This window comes from Oncorhynchus clarkii, chromosome 5 (genome assembly GCF_045791955.1).
Source record: "Oncorhynchus clarkii lewisi isolate Uvic-CL-2024 chromosome 5, UVic_Ocla_1.0, whole genome shotgun sequence".
NCBI lineage: Eukaryota > Metazoa > Chordata > Actinopteri > Salmoniformes > Salmonidae > Oncorhynchus > Oncorhynchus clarkii.
Genome location: NC_092151.1, coordinates 32357827 through 32380008, shown reverse-complemented (window position 1 = coordinate 32380008; position 22182 = coordinate 32357827). Strand labels below are relative to the sequence as shown.

Genomic DNA, 22182 nt, shown 5'->3' with positions numbered 1-22182 from the left:
GGCTAGACAGGACAATGCAGACAGACAGATGGATGGATTGGCTTCAGTTGGTTCTGATTTGGTGAGTTCAGTCACAGAGAAAGAGGGGTTGCAGTGAAAGTGAAATAGTGAGATGTAGTAATTAACTTGAATGTGTTTAGGAGGAAAATTGTGTTTATGCAATCCATAAAGAATAGTGCTGTTCTATATCAATTCACCCCCTTTCCCACTAGATGGCAAAGCTGTATTACAAAACAAAACAAAACAATTACAGCAAAACAGATAAAAAGGGTCTGAACTGAACTGTATTCATTTTTCCAAAACCTTTTCATTCTTTATCTATTGGTAGTCATAAACAAGCCCCCCCCCCACACGCACACAATTAAGTCTTAATAACAATAAACATTTCCACTTTTAGTCACTAAACATATTTCCTCCCCTCCTGTGTGTGTTGTCGTGGTTACCTGTTGGCCCGTTTGAGGTCGTTGACGAACTCGGCACTCTGCTGGTGGCGGACCTCGCTGCTCTTGGTTAGTCTCTCCAGCGCTGCCACCAGCTCCTGGACACGCCCCTTCAGCTTCTTCTCTCTGAGACACACACACACACGGGATGAGTCAGGAAGACACACACACACCAGACCTAGGCGGAAAATAGCCAAACAAATACCAACTCAAGGTAGTCGAATATACAGCAGTTTATGTAGGGTTTAAACTAAAAGGCAACTATTTTATTTGATATTCAAATACAGGTCTCAGAAAAAAACAAACATTTTTAAGTATTTTGAATACCTGTCAGAAAACTAAATAATACTTGAAGGTATGTGAATATATGCACATTATTTGAAAATAAACAAATATTTATGTGATGGCTGCCAGCTATTTGATGAAGAACCAAAAACTACAACAGTTTGTTGAATTAGTCTAAATATATACAATCAAAAGCACATGGTTTGGAGGGCTCTTAGATATGAATCTTAATACAGCCTATAATTAAATACATGAGGGACATGGAATCCCCTCATCATTCGAGTAGACCACTTTTGCAGCTTCAAAATGACTAACAAATATACACTGCTCAAAAAATAAAGGGAACACTTAAACAACACAATCTAGCTCCAAGTCAATCACACTTCTGTGAAATCAAACTGTCCACTTTGGCAAGCAACACTGATTGACAATAAATTTCACATGCTGTTCTGCAAATGGAATAGACAACAGGTGGACGTTATAGGCATTTAGCAAGACACCCCCAATAAAGGAGTGGTTCTGCAGGTGGTGACCACAGACCACTTCTCAGTTCCTATGCTTCCTGGCTGATGTTTTGGTCACTTTTGAATGCTGGCATGAGACGGAGTCTACAACCCACACAAGTGGCTCAGGTAGTGCAGCTCATCCAGGATGGCACATCAATGCGAGCTGTGGCAAGAAGGTTTGCTGTGTCTGTCAGCGTAGTGTCCAGAGCATGGAGGCGCTACCAGGAGACAGGCCAGTACATCAGGAGACATGGAGGAGGCCGTAGAAGGGCAACAACCCAGCAGCAGGACCGCTACCTCCACCTTTGTGCAAGGAGGAGCAGGAGGAGCACTGCCAGAGCCCTGCAAAATGACCTCCAGCAGGCCACAAATGTGCATGTGTCTGCTCAAACGGTCAGAAACAGACTCCATGAAGGTGGTATGAGGGCCCGACGTCCACAGGTGGGGGTTGTGCTTACAGCCCAACACCGTGCAGGATGTTTGGCATTTGCCAGAGAACACCAAGATTGGCAAATTCGCCACTGGCGCCCTGTGCTCTTCACAGATGAAAGCAGGTTCACACTGAGCACATGTGACAGACGTGACAGTCTGGAGACGCCGTGGAGAACGTTCTGCTGCCTGCAACATCCTCCAGCATGACCGGTTTGGTGGTGGGTCAGTCATGGTGTGGGGTGGCATTTCTTTGGGGGGACGCACAGCTCTCCATGTGCTCGCCAGAGGTAGCCTGACTGCCATTAGGTACCGAGATGAGATCCTCAGACCCCTTGTGAGACCATATGCTGGTGCGGTTGGCCCTGAGTTCCTCCTAATGCAAGACAATGCTAGACCTCATGTGGCTGGAGTGTGTCAGCAGTTCCTGCAAGAGGAAGGCATTGATGCTATGGACTGGCCCGACCGTTCCCCAGACCTGAATCCAATTGAGCACATCTGGGACATCATGTCTTGCTCCACCCACCAACGCCACGTTGCACCACAGACTGTCCAGGAGTTGGCGGATGCTTTAGTCCAGGTGTGGGAGGAGATCCCTCAGGAGACCATCCGCCACCTCATCAGGAGCATGCCCAGGCATTGTAGGGAGGTCATACAGGCACGTGTATGACACACACACTACTGGGCCTCATTTCGACTTGTTTTAAGGACATTACATCAAAGTTGGATCATCTGTAGTGTGGTTTTCCACTTTAATTTTGAGTGTGACTCCAAATCCAAACCTCCATGGGTTGATAAATTTGATTTCCATTGATAATTTTTGTGTGATTTTGTTGTCAGCACATTCAACTTTGTAAAGAAAAAAGTATTTAATAAGAATATTTCATTCATTCAGATCTAGGATGTGTTATTTTAGTGTTCCCTTTATTTTTTTGGAGCAGTGTATTTTCATAATGAGTGAGACATAAGGCAATACAGTAACACTTGACATCCAGTTTCTATACTGGTGTAGTAACTTTATTATTACAATAGTGATTATTACAATAGCAACATTGTTGTCAGATAGGACTTTGGAAATTGCTTTATAATTGCATAATACTGGAGTTTTTACACGAATGGAATAAGTAAGTCACTATTCCTCTTGTGTATAGTAGTTACAAAAACGTGCAGCTTGTTGCTATGCAATTAAAATGCAATTCCCAAGTTATAATGCAACAACATGCTAATAAAATGTTGTTCCTAATGTAGTTACAGTTTTATTACACAGGCACAAGAACAGTTTCATGTTAAGTGTTACTGAGAAAGCTAACAGTAACAAAAGATGGCTATTAAGTGTCGAAAGGAAACTAAATATCCCCAAACTGCCTTATTGAATCAACTATAGCCAAGGTAGGTGGAAAATCATGCCAGTTTGTATTCTGAGTAAGCTATCCCATCACCAGGCTGTCATAGTAAATAAGAATTTGTTCTTAACCGACTTGCCTAGTTAAATAAGGGTTAAATAAGGGTTAAATAAAAATAAAAAATGGTATAAAGTGTGTGTGAAACAAGAACACTTACCCTCAGAACGACAAAGAGGTTGGAATTTGTTTTTTGCTCAGTGTTCAACTTGCTGTTTGCAATGTTTGCAAATGTATTTGAATTACTCTGCAGTATTTACAGGTATCGTATCATGTATTACTGCATTCTACCTTTTCAGTGGCATGTTGAAAGAGTCATACAGTAGTTGAGCAATACAAGTTATTTATACTTATCTGTACAAAATATCATTGCTTTGACTTAATTATGTACACTTGGGGCAATGGACATTCAGGAGAATGGACATTTACAAAATGTTCTGATGGAAATGTATTGTGTAGATCAAATGTGACTGTCAGATAGATTGGAATAGTATGCAATTATGTGTGCTCTATTCATTCTATTTCCATATTCAACATGCAGTTCCAGATACAGCCCTGACATTAGTTGAAGGCAGCCAATTCAATAATTTCAGAAAAGTCGTCACTTCCTTTAAAACTGCCATATGTAACTTTTTGGGAAACCTGACCAAATGCACATAGAAATATGTGTTATAGATGTGTCACTCATTGAAAGCAGGTATAAGAAGCGGTAGATCTGTTCTATGTGCGCTATTTCTATGCTTCCTGCGCTTACTTTCGGGTTTCAAACTGTAGAAAATACTATAGTTTTGGTTCTGGAAAATATATTTCACAGCGGTTTAGATGGTACAAGGATTCTCTACACTATACTTACTTGTTTTGTCACAAACTGATATTATTGCTTTCTCAGATCTGTATTCAGATAGTTGTAGTCACCTCCAAAGTAACTATCTGTTCCCCTGAAAACAAAAATCTTTACACAAAGCATAGCTAGAATTATAGTTATCCCAGGTCTCTCACACACACACACACACACACACACACACACACACACACACACACACACACACACACACACACACACACACACACACACACACACACACACACACACACACACACACACACACACACACACACACACACACACACATTTGTTTTACTATCCTTGTGGGGACCAAATAATTGATTCCAAATCCTAATTTCCCTAACCCTAAACCTAACACCTAAAATAGCATTTTTCATTGTGGGGACCGGCGAAATGTCCCCGAATCTTCCTTGTTTTACTATTCTTATGAGGACTTATGTTCCCCACAAGGATAGTAAAAACAAAAACCACACACACACACAGTGTGTTGGGTTTCTTACCGTCTCAGTGCGCTGGTGAGCTCTGCTGCCAGGTCGCTGTCATTAAGTGTCCTCAGATCTGACAAGCTGATGGCCGGAGAGTCTCCACAATCCTGGAACATAACACTTCCATGAGGAGGAGCTGGTCTACAACCCCACAGTGCTACTAATGACCATTCTCAGACCAGGCCTGGTGACGTGATGGGCTGAGGTGATTAGGCTGCCTACAGATACAATACTTACAGTGATCAAGTTAACATTGGCCTCAATCACTCTAATGCAATACCATAACACACAACAGAACAAGGAAAAGAGCTCAAGACACCATTACATAACCAGCCATATAACTAAATCGCATTAATAAACCAAGCCCATGTCGCCAATCCCAAAACACTGATTACTCCGCAGGACATTCCCTCTCAGACCTGCCAGAGAAGGATGAGTTGCCTCTAAAGACAGTGATCTAAGGTCAGCTCTGCATGTCTCAACATACTGGTTGACGTTATGATTTGGAGAGGGTAATCTGATCCAAGATCTGTGGTTAGGCGCAACGTTTACCTCAAGCTGTTACATGCACACCCGGTTCATGAGGTGGCAGCACTACCACTTCAACCTATTATCCCAGTGTATTTTCCCTACACCTGGACTATAGAACAATACAGCCTGATTCACAACGGACAAGCATGTCTTTGCATTCATTTAGCATGCTACATGACTTATCGAGTTACAGGTATGCTGTCATACTTTCAGGGCCTGCTATGCTGCTAGCCTGATTTTATTATAGGGCTGTTGATAGATATTGGAACATGGCTTCCATTAAAGCTAGTGGAGAAATGGATATGGGAAGAGACCAGGGAGGAGGGGAAGATACTGGGAGATGCTGGTTAGTGTTTTGTTGGTGTGTGTGTGTTGGATAATAGCCTTTGTGCTGTGTGAACTATGCTTGATTGGGCTTGCAGTGTTTGTGTGTGCATGATGAATGGCTCTGACAGAGTGGAATGATGGTGTGTGTGTGTGTGTGTGTGTGTGCATGTATACTCTCCCACGGCAGGAGGTGTGTGTGCCTATTAGTGTTCCCAGTGTGCAAGATCCAATCAAGCAGGCCATTTCTAGACCCTAACAATGAGAACTGGTCTGTAGATGTAAAAGGTGGCTGGTTTGAAAAGGACAGAGAAGGGTGAAAGGCAATAATAGCCGCTGCTCTGGTATTCACTCTGAAAAGCACCTTCATTTACAGATGGTCCTGTGATTGGCATCTTCAATGCCGGTTGCTCCTAGCAACCGAGGATTAAGCTTTATTGAACCAAAGGAGCTACGGTGATAGCAGGGAGTGGGGGGGAGTGTATATGTTATGTGTGTGTGAATACAGATGGAGAGGTGTGTGTGCATACATAGAGGTGTGTGTGTCTACATGCCTAGAGATGTGAAGTGCACGTGTTCACGTATGGAAGGACACTGTTATCGTATCCAGTGGATTATAAGGTTAATGTAGTGCCACCAGCATTGGAAGCTCAAGGCTGTGATCAGAGAAAAGCACACCTGTGTTCTCCCTTTCTTAATCTTGGCAACCCACAGACAGCTGATCTCTATCTATCTGGATTAAAGAAATGGGTAGAGAAGACCAGGGCAGGGATGGTGTGCGGGGCTTAGCACTCTGATATGGAATTGACCTCCCAGACCTTTTGGAGTTCAGGTAAAAGACTTTGATAGTTCAGACTCTGTAAGTCCTCCTTTGTCTACTTTCTCACCCACTCCTCCCATTTTCTTATCCTCCTTTTGTCAGTTCCTGTTACGCAGCACAGTAGTACTCAGTCTTTATCTTAGTTTGCCTTCCTTCCTTCGCTTCTCTCTCCTCTCCCCCCTTCTACTTTTCCTTCCTCTCAATAGTCCTTTCCTAAACTCTCCCTTTCTCCTCTCTCCCTCTGCAGGTCTTTTCTTTTTATTTCTGTCACTCTGTGTAGACAGTAGGACTCTCACAGACACACAGTGTCCCCGTCTCTAGGGTCCCAGCTCAGAGTGAATGACGGACAGCTCCCCAGTAGAAAACCCCAACAGAATAAGAAAGACTCCAATTATTTTAGGAGTAGAGTAGAGGCCGCTTTCTCAGAGGAGATTCTCACTAACGGGGGTACTAGTGCGCCAACCGTTCAGAGTGACAGCTCCTCACAGCTTCAGGACTGTTGACTATGGGGGCTCAAACACCATTCATCCCAGGAGCCCAATACATACAGACTGACAAAGTATGTGTGTGTGTGTGTGTGAAACAGACAGACTACTGCAAAGAGAGCAGAGAGCCTCTTCAATATTTCATGTGACTGACTGGGTCAGAGTGAGTGCTGCTGTGTACAGGAGAGACACTGTCTATAAGGTCGGTCTACAAGTCTCAATCCAAGCCTAAACCCTGTTCTGTGGCTCTGCGGTAGACCTGTTTGGGGCTAGGGCTGGGGTTTTCGATGCGATGGAAGAGGTCTACATTGAGGTCGAGAATTGAGGGCGTAAATGTGGGCGCACCCTCAACCTGGCAGTTGTCCCTGTTAGCGCTGGGGGGTTGTTTGAGGTGAATTCTTGTGTGTGTGTATGAGTGTGTGTTGTCCCTTTACCTTGGCGGCTTGGCTCTTGTCTTTACTACCACTCCCAGTGGAGCCGAGGGATCTCCTGCGCTGCTCCTGCTGCTCCTCCACCTCAGCCTTGAGGTGCTCGATGTGCACCAGGTAGGCCTGCTCCTGGGCCTCCCGCGTGCTCAGCAGCAGCTCCACCGCCTTCTTCTCCTTCTCCAGCAGGTAGAGCTGGGCTTTCAGCTCCGCCATCTCCTCCTGAGGGGGAGTAGGGAGAGAAAGAAAGGCTTAACACACACAAGGAAAGAAAGGATTAAACAGGTTAATATACACAAGCCACAAATTATTCTGATCAAGTGATGTTAACCACATAGAAGGAAGGAAAGGGGAAAGAGAGGGAAAAATGGAGGGAAGAAAAAAGTATATAAAGGAGGGAAGAAAAGAAGGGAGGGATTAACTACAGTCAGGGTTAAGTGAAGAGAGTTGATGGTGCACAGTACAGCCAATAGCAGAATGAAGGCCATGGGATTATCAATGTCACCACAACACTAAATAATGTGCAAGTCAATGTCAAACAGGGACAGTTCTGATGCAAGTCATCTTGTTTAGAGAACGTTCAGCCATCCATGGAGAGGTGAGAGTGTTTCAATCTTTAGTATTTCAGAGGGGAAGTGTAATCCTATTCCTGTGGAGCCATCACCACAAGATCCTATCAACCCGACGGTTCGCCAAGGTCAGAGGAGGACATGAGGACTAGGTTTTCATGTCATTAAAATAGGAGGACTGTGGGGACAAAGTGTCAGATTCTAACTAACTCCCTAAACTGAAGGGTACGTTTTGTGTGTTTATTCATACAAGCCTACGTATATGCTCTCTCTCTCTCTCCCCCTTCCTCCCTCGCTCACCTTCATGGCCATGAGCTCCTGCATCAGCACAGCATTCTCCAGGTCCAGCCTGTGTGTGTCTCCCCGGGGCTTGATCTCCAGGCTTAGGGGGTCGACGTGAACGCTCTCCAGCTCCAGCATGGTCAGTTTGACCGCCGCGCGGTCATTCTTCAGCTGCTGCACGTAGTCCTTCAGCCGCTGCTCGTCCTCCCTGGAGAAGTCAGTGTCGCATGAGCTGGCCGTGGAACTGGTGGTGCTACGCATGCACGCACACGCACACACAGGTAGAGATGAGAGATAGTATCATAACATTATGCACTGTTGGATGATAGCTGTAGCATCTAGAATCTAGCCTTTATATCCCCCTGAACAGTTAAGATCAGAATTAGAGAGGCTAAACTGTTCCTAGATCTGTGCCTTATGGGCAGATTCAAGCCAAAGCAAGTCTGACACATGGAGAAATTAAGTCACCAAGCACTGTGTAGAAATCCAGCTAAAGACTGATCCCAAACTATAGTAACCTGGTTGGACACATGATTGCATAACAACGCTTTATTATTGTCAATCAGCCTCAAATCTGTTAACTAAGAAAGATGTGTCTACGCAGATACAGTGCATTCGGAAAGGATTCAGACCCCTTGACTTCTTCCACATTTTGATGCGTTACAGCCTTATTGTAAAATTGATTACATCGTTTTTTCCACTCTTCAATCTACACCCATAATGACAAAGCAAAAATACTTTAGACATTTTTGAAAATGTATGAAATATCACATTAACATAAGTATTCAGACCCTTTACTCTGTACTTTGTTGAAGTACCTTTGGCAGCGATTACAGCCTCAAGTCTTCTTGAGTATGACGCTACAAGCTTGGCACACCTGTATTTGGAGAGTTTCTTCCATTCTTCTCTGCAGATCCTCTCAGGCTCTGTCAGGTTGGATGGAGAGTGTTGCTACACAGTTATTTTCAGGTCTATCCAAAGATGTGCAAGCGGGTTCAAGTCGGGCTCTGGCTGTGCCACTCAAGGACATTCAGAGACTTGTCCCGAAGCCACTCCTGCATTGTCTTGGCTGTGTGCTTAGGGTCAATCTCCTGTTGGAAGGTGAACCTTCGCCCCCAGTCTGAGGTCCTGAGCGCTCTGGAGCAGGTTTTCATCAAGGATCTCTCTGTACTTTGCTCTGTTCATCTTACCCTCGATCCTGACTAGTCTCCCAGTCCCTGCTGCTGAAAAACATCCCCACAGCATGATGCTGCCACCATCATTGGAATTCAGGCCAAAGAGTCTTGTTTCTCATGGTCGGAGTCCTTTAGGTGTCTTTTGGCAAACTCCAAGCGGGCTGTCATGTGCCTTTTACTGAGGAGTGGCATCCGCCTGGCTACTCTACCACCTAATTGGTGGACTGCTGCAGAGATGGTTGTCCTTCTGGAAGGTTCTCCCATGACCACTCTGTCAGTGACCATTGGTTCTTGGTTACATCCCTGACCAAGGTCCTTCTCCCCTGATTGCTCAGTCTATGTAGAGTCTTGGTGGTTCCAAACTTCATTTAAGAATGATGCAGGCCACTGTGTTCTTAGGGACCCTCAATGCTGCAGACATTTTTTGGTACCTTTCCCCAGATCTTTGTCTCAACACAATCCTGTCTCGGACAATTCCTTCGACCTCATGGCTTTGGCTTTGTTTTTACTCTGATATACTGCCAACTGTCGGACTGTATATAGACAAGTGTGTGCCTTTCCAAATCATCTCCAATCAATTGAATTTACCACAGGTGGACTCCAATCAAGTTGTAGAAACATCTCAAGGATGATCAATGGAAACAGGACGCACCTGAGCTCAATTCCGAGTCTCATAGCAAAGGGGTTGAATACTTATGTACAGTTGAAGTCGGAAGTTTCCATACACCTTAGCCAAATACAATTAAACTCAGTTTTTCACAATTCCTGACATTTAATCCTAGTAAAAATTCCCTGTCTTAGGTCAGATAGGATCACCACTTTATTTTAAGAATGTGAAATGTCAGAATAATAGTAGAAAGAATGATTTATTTCAGCTGTTATTTATTTCATCACATTCCCAGTGGGTTAGAAGTTTGCATACACTCAATTAGTATTTGGTAGCATTGCCTTCAAATTGTTTAACTTCGAGTAGCCTTCCACAGGCTTCCCACAATAAGTTGGGTGAATTTTGGCCCATTCCTCCTGACAGAGCTGGTGTAACTGAGTCAGGTTTGTAGGTCTCCTTGCTCGCATACACTTTTTCAGTTCTACCCACAAATGTTCTATAGGATTGAGGTCAGGGCTTTGTGATGGCCACTCCAATACCTTGACTGTGTTGTCCTTAAGCCATTTTGCCACAACTTTGGAAGTATGCTTGGGGTCATTGTGCATGTGGAAGACCCATGGTGTTTATGCTTGTGTACTATTGTTTGTACAGATGAACGTGGTACCTTCAGGCGTTTGGAAATTGCTTCCATGGATGAACCCCTTTTCTGAGGTCTTGGCTGATTTCTTTTGATTTTCCCATGATGTCAAGCAAAGAGGCATTGAGTTTGAAGGTAGGCCTTGAAATACATCCACAGGTACACCTCCAATCGACTCAAATGATGTCAATTAGCCTATCAGAAGCTTCTAAAGCCATTTTCTGGAATTGTCCAAGCTGTTTAAAGGCAGTCAACTTAGTGTATGTAAACTTCTGACCCGCTGGAATTGTGATACAGTGAATTATAAGTTAAATAACATGTCTGTAAACAATTGTTGGAAAATTTACTTGTGTCATGCACAAAGTAGATGTCCTAACCAACTTGCCAAAACTATAGTTTGTTAATAAGAAATTTGTGGAGTAGCTGAAAAACGAGTTAATGACTCCAGTCTAAGTGTATGTAAACTTTCGACTTGTAAATAAGGTGATCTGTTTTTTATTTTGAATGCATTTACAAACCAGTTTCTTCTTTGTCATTATGGGGTATTGTGTGTAGATTGACGAGGTCATGTTTTTATTTCATCCATTTTAGAATAAGGCTGTAATGTAACAAAATGTGGAAAAAGTTGCAGGGTCTGAAAACTTGCTGAATGAACTGTATGTACATGTGTGAGGGAGGGAAAGATTGTATTATGAATTTGTGTCTATGACTAAGCCAGCGTGTGATTCCCTGCTGTGCGTGTGTGCGTTCGTGGGATCAGTGATGTGGATCCAGCATAGGGAATGTCCGTTAATGTACTGGTCTGACAGCACAGCACCGTGGACTCTCATCTCCTACATTAATGGTCAATTGTCTGCTGTGCTCCTGAACATGTGAGCCACATATGAATGTCTTGTCTTCTCTCTCCCGGAGCAGTGGCTGTAGATTAATGATTTGTTTAGGGAGCAGCTTCCTTGCCTGAACTGTCATGGGCACGTGAGCAGAGGGTTGGCCTCAATTATGTTTCAATACAGAATATTTAGAGGATGGATTGCCATATAAGCAATGAACTAGAAAGATTCTCATAGAAAAGAAACAAGAATGCATTGGTGAGTTAAACACGTATTGCACATGGGATAATTACCAATGTGCAGACATTCTCAAACAAGTACACACAACACACACACACACACACACAGCTGCTAGAAGACACTCTACACACATACACACACATGCACATTCACACACAAACCTAGTGTGACTATTGGAGGACAGGCTCTCCCATGGTTGAACGCTGCAGCCGGTCACAGCGAATGCAGCTCCACAGCTACCGTCCAGCCTGCCCAGCAGATCCTTGGCTGCGTTCTCTGCTATCTTCCTGCAGTCGTGGGCCCTCTTCAGGATCTGAGTGATGCTCTCCTCTCCCGACTGCTCACCTGCATACACACACACAGACAGACAGAACTGTCAAATAACTTGCATTCGCTGCAGTCATTTTAGGGCTCTCACAAGGCCAATGAGATATGCCATATGAACAAAATGATCGAATGGAGCATTCAAACTGACAATGTAAATATGGCTACAAAAGGCTATAAATACTGTATGTAAAGTTGGTCAGCATTAGATGAATACGTTTATTTACATTTTATTTAACCTTTATTTAACTAGACAAGTCAGTTAAGAACAAATACTTATTTACAATGACGGCCTACCCAGGCCAAACCCTCCCCTAATGACTCTGGGCCAATTGTGCACCGCCCTATGAGACTCCCGATCACGGCCGGTTGTGATACAGCCCGGGATCGAACCAGGGTCTGTAGTGCCACCTCTAGCACTGAGATGCAGTGCCTTAGACCGCTGCACCACATCCATTTGAATTCAATCACTTTTTTACAGCATCCCATCTTAGAAGTGGACAGAAAGTAACTTTTTGGACCCGAATACCAAAACATTCGTGTTGAAAGTTGACCCATTTTGCATACCCCATACCATGAGACATCCATGCCTTTATCATGTGAAAAGATAAACAGTTGAGTTTGATATCATTTAAAAGTTGTACAAACTACATTATTTTATTATTTCATAAAAAAATGTTTTAATAAAATGTGCATTTTTTTACATTTAACGTCAATTATCAGATATATATATATACAAATATATATATTGTCACATACACCGGATAAGTCGTTTTACAGGGTCAGCCATAGTGGTGTGGGTTAAGTGCCTTGCTCAAGGGCACAGATAGATTTTCAGTCGGCTCGGGTATTCGAATCAGCAACCTTTCGGTTACTGGCCCAATGCTCTAACCGCTAGGATACCTGCTGCCAAAAACATGTAAACTCTGGGTTTTTTCATATTTGCATATGTTGTAACTTAGACCTTATTTCACATCTAAGGTTTTTGTGTTGTTCCCGCCATCAGTTGAGACAAAACATGCTCTTGAATGCAGGGTGGGTGTCATTTCAATCATAGAAATAGAATTCATAGAATGGGCCTACCGCAATTTAGCTGGTATATCACTGACATTTTAAATGAATTGAAATTGTAACTTCTAATTACTACAACAACCCACTGTCAAATTACAACTTAAATGGTTGTCTATTTTATTATCTATATTTCCATGATTTCAATAAGTTTCCTATGGAGGATTGAAAGTATAATTTAAAACGACAGACATTCCCATTCAAGTCAGCATTCTCTTATGTGTGGACCTTGCAACCATCTTTGTGGTACCGTTTGAAAGCTGACATATCAATTTTATTCCCATTTTAGTACATTTATCAGGCAAAACATGACACCAACTCTGTATTCAAGAGCATGTGTCTCAACCAATGGCGGTTACATCACAAGAACCTTAGATGACGTAAAATAGGATCTAAGCTACAACATACAGTACCAGTCAAAAGTTTGGACACACCTACTGATTCAAGGGTTTCTCTTTATTTTTACTATTTTGTACATTGTAGAATAATAGTGAAGACATTAAAACTATGAAATAACACATATGGAATCATGTAGTAACCAAAAAAGTTTTAAACATTCAAAATATATTTTATATTTGAGATTCTTCAAAGTAGCCACCCTTTGCCTTGATGACAGCTTTACACACTCTTGACATTCTCTCAACCAGCTTCACCTGGAATGCTTTTCCTACAGTCCTGAAGGAGTTCCCACATATGCTGAGCACTTGTTGGCTGCTTTTCCTTTGCTCTGCGGTCTGACTCATCCCAAACCATCTCAATTGGGTTGAGGTCGGGTGATTGTGGAGGCCAGGCCATCTGATGCAGCACTCCACCACTCTTCTTCTTGGTCAAATAGCCCTTACACAGCCCGGAGGAGACTTTATATTTTTTGGTTACTACATGATTCCATATGTGTTAAACCCTGGAATGAGTAGGTGTGTCCAAACCTTTGACTGGTACTGTATGTAAATATAAAAATCAATAGCTTAATAATTGGCATTAAAGGTTAATTAACCCCTTACACTAGTGGAAATTGGCCTATATGGATGGGGCCAAATTGAAATGTTTGTAACAGAAGAACTGTAAAAGTATATGAGTTTTTAAATATGGAAATGTGAAGTGCACATTTGGACTCATGGGTGTGTGGTTTGCTTGTATGACATCAAAGCGGTATTTAACATAATCCTCAACGTCTCATCTTTCAGAACACATCGACTCCTCTCAATTTACAGTATTGTCCTAACTCAAGACAACAAAAAATGTGCAAAAGTAGCATAATTAGCAGGAGGGATGGGGGCTTCTTGTCGCGCACAGTGCTCGGGTTTATAACAGATGTCAGTCAAAACCGATCCTGCGCTGTGAAGAGGAGAACCTGAGCACTGTGTTCCAATTTAGGCGAGGCGCCTATCAATGACAAATCTGACATACGGGATGAAAGGGCTGTGAGTGGAAAGAGATTTTTTTTTAAAGAGGAAACATTTCATTTTTTCTCCAGATTTTTTTGTTTTGTTTGACAGCCCTGTTTGTAAGCTTTTAAATTATATAAAATTCAACCGTTTTTCTTTTCCAGTGCTGAAGACATGGATGTCTAATGTTATGGTAGGGTATGCAAAATGGGTCCACTTTCAGCACCTTAATCTCTTGAATAGTTTGACATTCAGTTCAAAAAAGTAACTTACTGAGCACTTCTACAATGGGAAAAATTTGTATGGAAGATTTCATTAAAATAAAAAGGGGTGCTGTCAAAAAGTGATTGAATTCAAATGAATTTACCCCAAGGGGATGTTCTTCTGAGAGAGTGTTTTTGTGTTGAAGGGGAAAAGGTGAGGTTGGGAGTGGGGGAAGTGTGTGAGACAAGGGAGTCATGAGGCATGACATGCCTCACTGAAGACATGACACCTGTCAACAGCCGAAGGGGAGTTGTGGAAGGAGGGAAACAAATGAGTAGGATATAGACGTTTATGATAGGAGGATGAGAGAAGTGAATAGGGAAGAGGTGTGATGGAGGAGAGGTTTGTGAAGGAATTAAATGGGTGAGTGGAGCAGTTTGTGAAAGAGTAATAAATTAGAAGTGTGTGTTTTTGGGAGGTGGCCTCTTTGCTTTGATTGGTTGGAGGAGTTCAACTGTGGGTCTCAGGGAGGAGCAAACCAGCACTGATCAAAGAACAAACAAGCCTGTGTGGGCACGAAGTGTGACTCACCTACAGTCCCCACTCCGGCAGCTCTGAACTGGCCAAGTACCAGGCTCTGTTCACTCTCCGCCAGGGCTAACAGCAGCTCATAGGCCTCTATACACTGTTCACTGAGGAAAGAACACATGCATATCAGTTAACACACACACACACACACACACACACACACACACACACACACACACACACACACACACAAAGTAGCTCAAAGGCCTCTATACACTGACTGACAGAAAACAACCTTTTGCACTACTAAATGAGAACGCACATAAGCTCTCTCTCCCTCTTTCTCGCACTCTCTCACGCACACGAGGAATGTGGAGGCCTCTCGCTTCCACTTATCCTTCCTCTGTGTTGCACTTTCATCGTGTTCAAAAGGAACGCGGCCGAGAGGTGCTGATGTCTACTTAACTACAGTCATCATAGCGCGTGCGTGTTTGCCTGGGGCCCGGGGATGGAAGAAAAACAGCGAGGCACTATTGTTTAATCAGGTAATGATTACACATCAGGAAAAAATCCACCTTTTCTCCAAACAAATACAGAGAGCTAGGGTAATTAACTATTAAGCCTAAAAACGTGTCATTCATCCACAGAGGAAGTCTGAAGCCTGCATTCAATTTAAACATTTAACATCTCTAAGTTATTTTCTCCTCATAGCTAGTCTATATTTGTTGTATGTGTGTGTGTGTGTGTGTGTGTGTGTGTGTGCGTATGTTTTGATGGATGACGCTAAAAGGGGCAGACCATTTACACACACAAACACACATCCCCACACACACACAACCTCGACTCCAGTCCCCTGCTAGTTCAGCTGTACCAAAACAAATCCTGTGGATACTTTTACACACTTTAATAGCTCACGCCAACACTACGAGTTAGTCACTCTCTCAAGAACGCAAATACACACACAGCAAGTTTCTGCCTGCAAAAACACCATAAAGTAGCCGGCATTTTCAACATACTCCAGTGTTCCTCTTTTTGATGTTTCAATCTTATGATTATAGTTTTAGTCACACGCACACCCTGGCATAGATCATATACAAATGCAGCCATGCACGCACACACACAGCCAAACACACATTCACTTGCTGTCCTCCAAGCCCCCTCTTGATTCTTTATAACATTACACTGCTTTCCAGCTTTCCAGACAGCTGATTAATACCACCGTTTACTAGCTTGGCTACACACTGCTTTTTAAATACATACAGTGACCAAACTCTCTCTCACAGACACACAGAAAGAGAGAGAGACAGAGAGAGAGAGAGACAGAGACAGAAAGAGACAGGGAGAGAGAGACAGAGAGAGCTCCTTGGAGATTCTTCCACCAAATATTAAATGCACACATACACACACCACTAGGGAAAAGTTCACCAGTAAACTACCAGAATTGCAGTATCTTTCAAGAATTTAATTGAATTTATCACAAGACATCTAGTGTAGGTGATAATCTCTGGCTCTCTGTGTGGTCTTATCACATGTAAAATATACCGAACAAAAATATAAAAGCAACATGCAACAATTTTATTATTTGTCCGTAACTTATGTTCGTTGTCCATAACTTATGCCTGCCCATACCATAACCCAACGCCACCATGGGGCACTCTGTTCACAACATTGTCAGCAAACCGCTAGCCCACACGACACCATACACGTGGTCTGCGGTTGTGAGGCCGGTTGGAAGTAATACCAAATTCTCTAAAATGACATTGAAGGCGGTTTAGAGTAGCACCTGTGTAATGATCATACTGTTAATCAGCTTCTTGATATGGCACACCTGTCAAGTGGATGGATTATCTTGGCAAATGTGTGCACAACATTTTGGAACATGGAATATGTCTGGGTTCTTTATTTAAGCTCATGAAACATGGGACCAACACTTTACATGTTGCGTTTATATTTCTGTTCAGTATATACGAATACATTTTTGAATACATAATTCAAGTATAAATTACCTAAATTCCGATCGATTGGCATAGATTTTCTGTTAATTACCAAAATTACTGAAGATTCCGGTAGCTTTGCAATCCTACACACCACACTCCCCCATCCAATGAAAGACTATATATCTCCCCAAATGGCCCAATGGGGTGCCCTCGCTGACATCCCACTTGGCGGGGCTGAAATTCAATCAAAGCACTGACATCTGGGCTTCTAGTGAACAACAAACCAGACACAGATGGCCAAACCCTCTCTCCCTCCAGGTACAAACACACTACAGTCCCCCACATCACATAAAATCAATGGCTTCATGAATATATCATATAGGGAAAAACACACAGTATGAATCTTAGTGTGCGTTTGTGTTTTTAATGGAACTGGTGTTATTAATAATGCATTTGAGGGCTATTCAAGTGTTGTGTACTCTGGTGTAATGGGCAAGACTAATAATTATCTTTATTGGCTATAACGTTTCTATTTATGTATCGGTCATCTATCTTTGTATCTGTTTATTCATCTACTCATAGCTTTGCTTTGAGGCAATCCGTCTCCCTGAGACATGCTACGCAGAATGCTATGAGAAACACACGTAACGTTACCATGCCACCACAATATTACCTTCAGCCAATATCAACAGCTGAAAATACAACTTATTTCCATTTCAGTTTGCTTAAACTTTGCCATACAATAAAAGGATTAACAGCCTTTCTGCAACTCATAACATCCCCACAGGATTATCATGGTTGGATGATTAGCATGATGCTAATTAGAAATACCACTTAGATTAGATCTGTTTTTCCCTTTCGTATCTCGTTAGCGTTAGCTTTGCTGAATGGGCACCTTCAGGGCACCTTATTAGAGAGGGGCCAAGGGCCGTACACAAACACACTTGATTGACCAAGGGGATGCGAATACTAATAAGATGCAAATGGCCGCTACCGTATGGAACCTACAAAAAGGCCCTGACCTCGAAGAGTACAGCTTAATTATAATTACTGGAGGAGGCTTCTAACGAGGAACATTAATGTGGTTCTGATGTTTACAGCTTGATAAGGTGTTTGTTAGCTATGCAAGGCTCAGAGTTGGCTTGGTCTTATGAGTGGAGCAGGGAATTTGTATTCAGGCTTTCACCCTGTTGGTGTGTTTCTTTCTGGTTGATGCGTGAATCCAACCAGGACTGCGCAAATGTCTCAAGACAACTCATGCTCCATTAGGTTAGGCATTGCAGTGTGTGTGTGTGTATACCTGTACTGCAGTGCCAGTCGCAGGGCGGTGGCATTAGATTCGTATTTGCCCACCAGCATGCTCATCCTCTCTGCGTTGCCCTTACACTCCTCTAACGTGATGGTCAGCAGGTCATTCTGAGACTTCAGATGCTCGATGCGGCTGGAACACACACACACACACACACACACACACACACACACACACACACACACACACACACACACACACACACACACACACACACACACACACACACACACACACACACACACACACACACACACACACACACACACACACACACACACACACACACACACACACAAAATCATCATTGGGGTACATTTATTGTATAAAGTGCCTGTCATATCTCAAAGCATATCTCACATTGCGATTCACCCATCCACCAGCGATATAAAGCACCCACCTGGGTGATTCACGGCATCCATTTTGAGCCAGGTCGCTCATCACACATCATCTATTGCAGTTTAAGTGAGTGCTAGGGGAAAAAGGGACAGGGAAACTATAGCCACCCCCCTCTACAGAACTCAAATGGCCTTGGTTTTATGGGTAGATTATGTGAGAGTAGCTAATGACGCGTAACTATCCATCTAATCAAGGACGTCGATAAAGCACTCTGGGCTTAATTAAGAGAAAATAGTGTGTCAGCAGCCTGGTCGTTAGTGGTAAACGTATGGGATATCCCATAAAACACATGTGCCAAATAACAACCTTAAAGGGATAGTACACACCAAAATGTAAAGTTTCAAAGTTTTGTCACAGATTATCAGGTGCTGATCTTTCCCATTAATTTTGGATTGACTCCATTACACCAATTCTGGTTGGATTTTAAGGTGAACTATCCCTTTAAGCAGTGGTGACCCATCAATTTGTTTGTTTGTTGTTGTTGCCTGTTTAGCATGTTATTTGGGCATTAATTCATGTCACATATCAGTTTGCAAACAATGTAACAATGTAAACACATTTATTGAGTGAATAAAGCCACATACAAACATGGTCTCTTTCTTGCTTTCTTGAGTAAGGCAGCTCCAAAAATCAGGTGTTTTAACCTAGCTCAGTGCTTCCTGTGGTGGAGGAGCAGCCGTCGGAACATACAGAGCGTAGGCATTGGTAATCTTCTTTAGTTGCGCTGTGATTGACTCAGTGTTCTGTCACTCATGGGGACACTATATCACCGCAGAATCTACAGGGAGAGCTAGGCAGGTCAAGCCCCCTTGGGTGCTGCCATAGATTTACATTAGAAGTGACCATCCAAGAAGGCTCAAGGTCATTGGGCACAGATAAAATGACCTCAAATCACGTTATATATACACCGTATATTTGATCATCACACTTTCAAAATCTTAGCTAGCAATCTAGACAAGCATTCATCATCATGAATCACATTGTCAATCTACTGGCAAATCGTTTTTATATGAAGAGAAATTATAGATAAAACGTATCAGTGCTAAACATTGTTGTTGTGTAAACATTACACAACAAGTCGTAAATCGCAAATTCAACAATGAGTAGTTTTGGAAGGAATCAGTGGCTAACTATTTTGCTTCCCCTGCCTGCTATTCAGTGGAGAGAGTGTGTGGTCCAAGTCTGGGTTTAACAGTTTAAAACATCTGTCTGAAAGGGTCTCTTTTCCAAGCTTAAAATGATAAACATTCACACGCAACACCATGTGCCAGAAAAGGTTGAATAGATTGACCATGCTGTCAATCCAGCATGACTTCTGTCGCTTTCAAAACAACTGGAAACTCAGAACTGGGAAATCTCAGACTTCAGTGAGTTCAAGACAACTCAGAAAAAAACGAGCTCAATTGGGAAAATACGTTTTGAACTCATCCAACTCGGAATTCCAAGTCGAGAACTCGGGCCTCTTTCTAGAGCTCCGACCTAATGTCAGGATTCACTGGCGTCATGATTAGACCTTGTTTTTTTCCCCGAGCTCCCAGTTGTTTTGAAAGCATGATAAATCCAGAGAACACCAGACTTTGATGACAATATTTTCCCACAAGAAGACCCGCCACCTTCCTGTTCAAGTGAGCACAACAATGTGAGTCCAAAAATGTCTTAAAAGCTGCTGCATAAAATAGGTAATATGTCAGGGAGTTATGTATACTGTAACTAAGAAAGTAATAATAAGTGTATGTTGTGTAGTAAGCTGTTAGTAGCCCATGTGCCTCACCCTAATAATGTGATCACTTACCCCCTCAGAACTTAGCTTACTGTTCTGACCTGGTGGTGCACATGTAGCCTATATGCTGCTTAAGAGAAATGTCATAATTTAATATTATAAGAGCTTTATTTGTCTGCTTATATGCCCCCTTTATCTATTCTATATTTGATTGTATTATTCTTTCCATCTGTCCAAATGTTTTCTATACAAAACAACTCCAAATCTAATGCTTGTGTTATACTGAAGTATGGTTACTGTCATGGCATTTTTGCATCAATGACGTGATAAAGTATTACTTGGAACGGACAGTTTTAACTACTTTACAGATATGAAACAGACAATCATAATATCAGTCATAAATATGACATTCCCAGTTTATGCTACAAAACCAACTTTATAAGATGTTTTAAAAATAGGTTCAATTTGACAAAAAATTCCATGATGTAGAGTAAGGTATTGTTGGCAGAATAGATAGTTCAATGCATGATTAATATAATTCACCAATAAATGTCTTGGTTGTCCAGCAAATATTGCTATCAGGTTGTAAATCTTAGCTTTGTTTGTTTAATTCCTCCAGCTATCTGGGAAGCAATGTTTCAGTTTCAATGACTCAATATTTTGGACAAAAATTGACAAATGTAACCAGGGCTGGGAATGTCAACACAATCAAAGCATGGGCAATGATCACATTGACGACCCCACCCATATCGTTTTTCTGTGGCTACAGCTAGAGATGCAGGTGCCATTTGGTTAGCTAGCAAGTAAAAAAACGCTAAACAAATTGCTGTGAATTCAAAAGAAGAGGCCTCTGAACGATGTCAAATTGATTTTAGAGCTATATGTCATGTGGTTGAGAAGCTATTCATTAACATGCAAAGGTAGGCATTTGAGTTGTAAGACTGTCCCCCTTAACCCTCTGAGTAGAGGAGAGTAATGTTTAAGCTACATTTCACCTCCGAAAAGAAAAGGACGCCGAATTGCAAAAACAAGGGGTGCAATTTTTTTGCTATTGTCAGCTGATTCAGAATATGTAAATTATATCATTCTTGCACGTTCCGATGAAGAGATATTCATATTATTATTAATGAGTCTGAATCTTTAACATAGAGATAACTACACCGCACGTTGGCAGGCAAGCTGCAGAAGGGCGAGCAGGCTACTATTTCCCATCGTTTAGCAGTGCAATTTTGACAGCCAACTATAAGCTAAAACAGTTTGAGAAGGTTCACCCACTGTTCTCTCGGTAGATTTTAGCTCATCTCACTCTGGCTAACATTAGTTAATGATCTTGTTATTGTTGATGTGCATAGGCAACTGAAGGAAACAGCCTACCATTTCATGGCTGTTTGATCAATAAGACTGTTGTTCCCAAAAGACGACTCCCGCGGTATTTATATATTTGCAGAAATATGTGGCTTTTGGCAAATGCTTTCTAATGATCTAAAATCGTGTTGTTGCTACTGCCTGTAAACACACAGTCCAGTTCAAAGTGAATAATGGCAAGCCCATGTAAGTAGCTGAATTTGTTGCTAGAATCTATTACCAATAAAAGTAGCTGGAGGGTACTGAAAACTTGTTAAATATTGTAGGCAACACTGCCCATGTGGCAAATGGCTTATTAGCATATAGACCTACTGTAGCTCAATTGGCTATGGCTCACCGGTATGCATAGACTCCGGTCCTGGACAAGACAAATTTTTATTTGGTTTTATTTACTGCAGTGTCTTAATTGTCCAAACGCACAGCCGCTTTCCTACTCTATATTGCTATATACATTTCTCAAATGCCTTTCTATTCGTCATTACCAAACATTCTATGAATTTATGAAAAGGTGAAAATGACCATATCTAAGTGCTCGCTTGTCAGAAAATGAAAAAAAGGTGTCATATTCTTCCCGGGGGTGTAAATGAAAAGATTTGAATGCGATTTCAGTTTGTTAAAATGCTGTC

At 42.2% G+C, this 22182-nt stretch overlaps 1 protein-coding gene across 5 annotated transcripts in view; it reads right to left on the bottom strand.

The window, feature by feature from the left end:
* LOC139408668 (colorectal mutant cancer protein) overlaps positions 1-22182 on the bottom strand; it is a 115747-nt gene that overhangs the window by 2257 nt on the left and 91308 nt on the right. For 4 of the 5 annotated variants that reach the window (XM_071152850.1, XM_071152849.1, XM_071152852.1 and 1 more), the window contains 7 exons: positions 18064-18204; positions 14890-14990; positions 11479-11662; positions 7847-8081; positions 6987-7199; positions 4408-4499; positions 444-566 (listed from right to left, as the gene is read on the bottom strand). In XM_071152850.1, the coding sequence (XP_071008951.1) occupies positions 444-566; positions 4408-4499; positions 6987-7199; positions 7847-8081; positions 11479-11662; positions 14890-14990; positions 18064-18204 (1089 nt within the window). The remainder of the gene's footprint in view (positions 1-443; positions 567-4407; positions 4500-6986; positions 7200-7846; positions 8082-11478; positions 11663-14889; positions 14991-18063; positions 18205-22182) is intronic. The other variant, XM_071152851.1, reaches the window with a different exon arrangement.